The sequence below is a fragment of the Echeneis naucrates genome, chromosome 19, assembly GCF_900963305.1.
Source record: "Echeneis naucrates chromosome 19, fEcheNa1.1, whole genome shotgun sequence".
Taxonomy (NCBI): Eukaryota; Metazoa; Chordata; class Actinopteri; order Carangiformes; family Echeneidae; genus Echeneis; species Echeneis naucrates.
Window position 1 is genome coordinate 15307807 of NC_042529.1, and position 5676 is coordinate 15313482.

The 5676-nt window shown below is 43.7% G+C and overlaps 1 protein-coding gene across 2 annotated transcripts; it reads left to right on the top strand.

Moving 5' to 3' along the window:
• Positions 1-469: 469 nt before the first annotated feature.
• Positions 470-5090, top strand: nme2a (NME/NM23 nucleoside diphosphate kinase 2a). Of its 2 annotated transcripts, XM_029527292.1 has the most exons (5): positions 470-567; positions 1984-2116; positions 4135-4236; positions 4375-4487; positions 4625-5090. In XM_029527292.1, exons 2-5 carry the CDS (start codon positions 1988-1990, stop codon positions 4737-4739), a joined length of 459 nt encoding a protein of 152 aa, XP_029383152.1. In that variant the 5' UTR covers positions 470-567; positions 1984-1987; the 3' UTR covers positions 4740-5090. The 2 variants fall into 2 exon arrangements, with proteins under 2 accessions (XP_029383152.1, XP_029383153.1); XM_029527293.1 differs by lacking the exon at positions 1984-2116 and having other exon boundaries at positions 521-567.
• The last annotated feature ends 586 nt before the right edge of the window (positions 5091-5676 follow it).

The following is a 5676-nucleotide window of genomic DNA, read 5'->3' on the forward strand; positions in this document are numbered from 1 at the left end:
TACAAAGAAATTGAGTTGGTGAGCCCAGATTTATGCCCCATGTGTGCAGTGATAATGTAGGAATCAAAGTGATACACATTCTGTAAGAATATTCATCTAAGTTAATATATATATATATATATATATATATATATATATATGCACTGTGCATACATCTGTAAATAACTTATTTCATTACAGCAATTCGTTGTAATAAAAAGAGAGAGAGAGAGAGAGAGAGAGAGAGAGAGAGAGAGACCCAAATTACACCAATCGAGTTTGACTCTATATAACCAGACCCGTTGAATATCAAACGATTTTTTTAAAGCACAAATGAAATAAGATGGAAAATAATGATAAAGAAAACGGTCTATAATAAATACGTAAGTGTTGGTTTGAGTCTCTCCGTCCGCATCTGAGCATCGGCTGTAGCAATATCACTTGTCCAAAACGCTCTCATTTATGTCCCTGCTGACTCGCCGTCGGCCAGTCCCCGCCCTCACGTATAAAACTCAACTACGGACGCTCCATAACTCTTCTTCCACGTTTGCTGGAGCAGTAGTGGTTCGACATCGCGGCCGGAGAAAGGTAAAGGAGCCGGGCCCTGCTTTATCTCCTCCTCTTCTGTCCGCTGGTGTTCAGAGGGAATTGGTTTGAAGTTAAATCGTCACTGCCGTTTCATCGTACGCGTTATTCGGTTTTGCCACGAGTTTCAAAGTGACTCGGGTGTTGCCGCCGGTATGCTTGAGCTTGTCGGTGTGGATTCCCGCCAGTGTTCGGACCCAGCGGGCGTTTTTGTCTCACGGAGCTGATGTGCGTGTGGTTTTCCGGGCCGCCGTCGCCGTCCTGACGCCTTCTATTGGAAGGAGCTTTTTTTTTCCGCCCTCCGCAGCGCCAGGAACAAAAGACCATGTGGCTGCCGGTGAAGGCCCGGGCCTGGCCCGATACTTCCCAGGATGCCCTGGCCTCTCCTGCGCTCAGCCGACGACTTTCTAACTATGAAGCGTTTTCTGTCAATGACGATCGCCAAGTAGACAGTCTGTGTGTATGTCCAACCTGGACTCCGGCCATTGGCTACAGCCGCCCCAAGCCCGAACGCCATTACCGTCAGTGAGCTGACAGCACTCCGTCTGGGTTTCCTTTCAGGAGGCTGCGGTTTTCCATGTGCACGTTTATTTTAATTGCGGAGTGCGGTTAAGAGAAACTGAGCAGACGCAGTGAGAGGTAAATGTTGGATTACTGCAGGCAGTGGTGATGTGAGCAGGAACACATCAATTTGTGGCTGATGCTGGTTTTGTTTGAAATGCATTTTCTTATGCATGACGTGTCTTCCTTTGAGGCCCACTGGATGGTTCAGGGCAATGACATTGTTGGTTTGCAGCAAAAGCCCCCTGCACTTGCTGCCACTTTGCTGCAGAAGCAGTAGGAAGGTGGCTAATTGGGTTTTTAATTGGAACTATTAAAGCCACAGGTGTGTAAAACTTAACTCTTATGTTTGTGGCTTTTTAGTCTGTTTCCCTTACACACAATCTTCATTTTCAGTGGCACCTGTCGGCAGGTTTGTCAGGTTGAAAAACAGGCAGTTATTTCAACTGTTGACTTTCTAAGTTATTTATAGACTATTCAGTCTGGACTGTGAAATCCTCAGACTGCTTCACGAATGCTGTGATTGACAGGAAAAGTGAACTAAAATGGTGTCAGCTGAGTGTTGGTGGCACGCTCTGCCAAGTCTGTGCTGGGATAAAGTTATCTACTGCGTGGGAGGGGCCAGTTAATGCACCAGCGGTATAGTGCATGTTACACTCTCAGCTCCACACTAACCTGGGACTGTGTAGTCTATGCATTTCTCTGTGCAATGGGGTCGGGGCCCTCGGCAGCCGGCCCCACCGCTGACTGTGCCAAATGCCAATCATTGGTGTGAGTGACTCAGGTTTTCTCTTCCAACAGATTTCTTTTTGGTTATTTTGTTTTTGGCCTTTAAGTAAATTTTTTTTTTATTTCCAGAGTCATGGCTGAGTTGAAGGAACGCACCTTTATTGCCATCAAGCCCGATGGTGTGCAGAGGGGCATCATTGGAGAGATCATCAAGAGGTTTGAGATGAAAGGCTTCAAGCTCGTCGGCATGAAGATGCTCCATGTTAGTAAACTGATTGTTTTGAAAGGAGATGCTTTCGTAATGGTCGTTTTATCTGGTGCAGTTGGTGTGGATCCTGTGAGTGTACAAAGTGACAGTTAAGACCTCCGGTGAGCTGATTAACATGCTTTTTCTATTCCTGACTGGACAAATCAGCACAGAGGATCCAGGTCTCTTGATCCGCTAACACCTGATCTTTGACAGCGAGACTGAGACCATGTGGTTCATTTGAGCCTATATTGTGTAAGAATTTCTGTACAACACATGTGCACGGTAACCCATTTCATGTAAAGCTTCACCCTAAAGTGAACAGCTGGTGTCACTGTAGCAAGAAGTGTCTGACTCAGTGTTCAGAGGAAGTGATTTACTGAGAGTCTCAAGCTATATTTTAACCCTTAGTGTTCTGAGCCCATTTGGCCATTTTTGAATACTTTTGACTCTGCACTTATATACCACAAAAATGTTTAACTTACCCGTGCTTGGTGTGTCTCCCTCCCCAGCACAACTTCATCTATTTGAGCGGATAATTATTTTTTTCACTGTAACACATTGCCGCTAGGTTGCACAGAAATCATCAGATCCTATTTGGAAAAGGGGTGATTTTTTTATTTTAATTATTACTATATTATTATTATTATTATCAGCAGGTTCAACCACTTCCCATTTTGTAAAATGAGGAATATACAAGGAAAAAATGCTGAACCCACTCATCGCACTGTTACTCTCAGATTAATATTTTCGTGCTATGAAATTAAAACAATGTGTCTCCGGTCATACATGGTCTATCAATGTGGAGAGATTTTCAAATCAGCACTTTCGGGTGAAGCTGGTCGTAGCGCTCTAGGGGACCTAGTTTTTTCGTGGCAGTGCTTTGAAGTAGGGCTGCGAGATATAACAATAATTATCGTGAAATTTCCTTTTAATAGAAATTATATAGTCTGTGGAATTTTTTTCCATCCATGTTTTGACAGACAACACGAACAGCCAATGACAATGAGAATAGCGCCGTGCCGAGCCAATCACACAACAGTAATAGTTACAGCCACGTCACGCTAGGATGACACGCACAGAGTAGGTGATGCAGCCGGCTTAAACGTAAACACGTGTGTTTTGGCCACCAGTACGTTAGGAGTGGGAGCGAAATACATAAAATGGCAGAAAATGTTAACCTGAACGACGGCGTCCCCGGAGAAGACACCCCAACAGACACAGCCCAAGGCTCAAAAGACGAGGGCATTGTTGAGAAGAAAGGTCCAAGGAATTCGGTAGTGTAGGATTTCCTATTTTATTTTTTTGCAATTGACCAAAGAATTTAGTTGTTGATTTGTTTGTTCTTCTGTAACACTTGAAGCTTCCAACTAATGAGAATTAAGGTTTTAGTGTATTATATTTTATTTATTTGAAATTGAACCGAAATTGACAGAAATAGTTGTTTTATATCGTGATATATTTAGCGACTGATGTGAAATATTGTGATTAGAATTTTGTTCCGTATCGCCCAGCCCTACTTTGAAGACTGCATTTGATCTGAGACCAGTGTGATCATAGATTCCAGATGGTTAACTTGATTCTGCTGAAACCTTTAAAAGGTAAACGACAGTTGTGGGTCACAATTAGTTCAGCATGAGACTCATTTCAGCTTCTCTCCCATCAGACCGGTCTGATGGGATGTATTCACTGCACATGGGTCTGCAGCTCAGTCAGTATAGATTTCCATTCATGAATACTGCTGAGGATTTTTCTGATTCAGTTTTTGTTCATCTGGTTGAAGGCTAAGCTGTGTAATGAGATCAGTATCTGCTCCAGACATGTGATTAGTGCATCATCAGGTAGCAGGTCAGAGATTGCTCTCGGTTCACTGATCCAGAAGATGCCTTCCATGATGCATGCTCTACAGCTGCTCTGTAAACATGTGGGCTGTTGGGACTTGATGCTTTTCTTTTCAATGAAAACACTGGCTGACATGTTGCTGTTGGGAGCTGGCTTTGATTTGATGTGATTTGATGTGTCTCCACACACAGGCCTCTGAGGACCTCCTCATGAAGCACTACATCGACCTGAAGGACAGGCCGTTCTTTCCTACCCTCATCAAATACATGAGCTCTGGTCCAGTGGTTGCCATGGTAAGAACAGACATTACATTGTCCAAAATTATAAAGTGCCTCTTAAGTCGCAATCTGGAACATGCTGCTTCCTTTCATACACCTGAAGCTTACAAAGGCTTGTTGGTTTTACCTCATGGTCATGTCTTGTGTCCACAGGTGTGGGAAGGCAAGGGTGTGGTGAAGACAGGCAGGGTGATGCTGGGTGAGACCAACCCTGCCGAGTCTAAGCCTGGAACCATTAGAGGAGACTTCTGCATTGACGTTAGCAAGTGAGTCCTGTAGTTGTTTGAGCCCTTCACTGTCTGGAAACATCAGTGACTCTGAACTTGTTTGTTCTGACTGGATTTTCTGATGTGTTGTGTTTTTTTTTTTTTTTTTTTTTTTTTTTTTTTTTCCCCCACCTCAGGAACATCATCCATGGCAGTGACTCAGTGGAGAGTGCCAACAAGGAGATCTCCCTGTGGTTCAATCAAGAAGAGCTGGTCAGCTACACTAGCTGTGCCTTCAGCTGGCTCTACTGAGCTGCCCCAGATTCTGCAGCAGTCCCCTCTCACTGGTTGGAGACCACTCAAACATTTGCCTCAGACTTCTTGTCTTCACCTGTAGCCTAGAGGGGAGAAGAACTGACATTGAGTTTTTTTTTATTCCCCATGGTTGTCACATTCCCTTACCCCCTTGCCCTCATGCTCATACTGTGCTGGGGTGTAGATCTCTTCAGAGGTCCACATTTAGGCTGTATTCATTCCTGGGCTGTTACCATTAGAAACATTCCCCTTAGTCCTTTCTGTACAGTTAATGACTAGAAACCTGTCTTTGACTGTCTTTGTTTAATGGTAATCTGCTTTCCAATAAAATGCACACAATACAGCTCATGCTTGAAGCCTCACTTCATTTATCAGTAAACAGTTGTTTAAATCACATTGCGTCTGGTGCTGCAGGGGAGGAACACTAAACATTGAAACCCCACAGATCTGTTGTATCTTAAAGCACACTGACTTCAAGAGAAATTAAGTTTCCTGTTTAGGCTGCTTTGTAGCAGTAGAAGGAAGACCTTGGGCAGCAACAATGCAGAGCAGATCCCAGGAGGGCATTAAGGTCCAAGGTCATGGCCTGCTTCCTTTTGACTGATATTTAAGCCTCAGTTGGACAAAGCTGTTGAACATATTTGTGTTCATGCCTTATGTCTCCATTGTTGCATCACGTCAGCATGAATGCTCAGCAACAGTCTGATTTAGCTCTTCTGTCAGGACTATGTATTAAACTGCAGCTTATTCTGTGGATTGGAAATTAATTTATGGATATGATGGAGACAAGACTTGTCATCACTCGATTTAGTTTTATGAACCACATTTGGACAAAGGCAGAGGCCAGGAAAACCATTTTGGAATATAATTACACAAGGTTTTAACACGAAAAGACATTATCAGTCATAGTCTGCCAGACCCTCAAGTCATGATT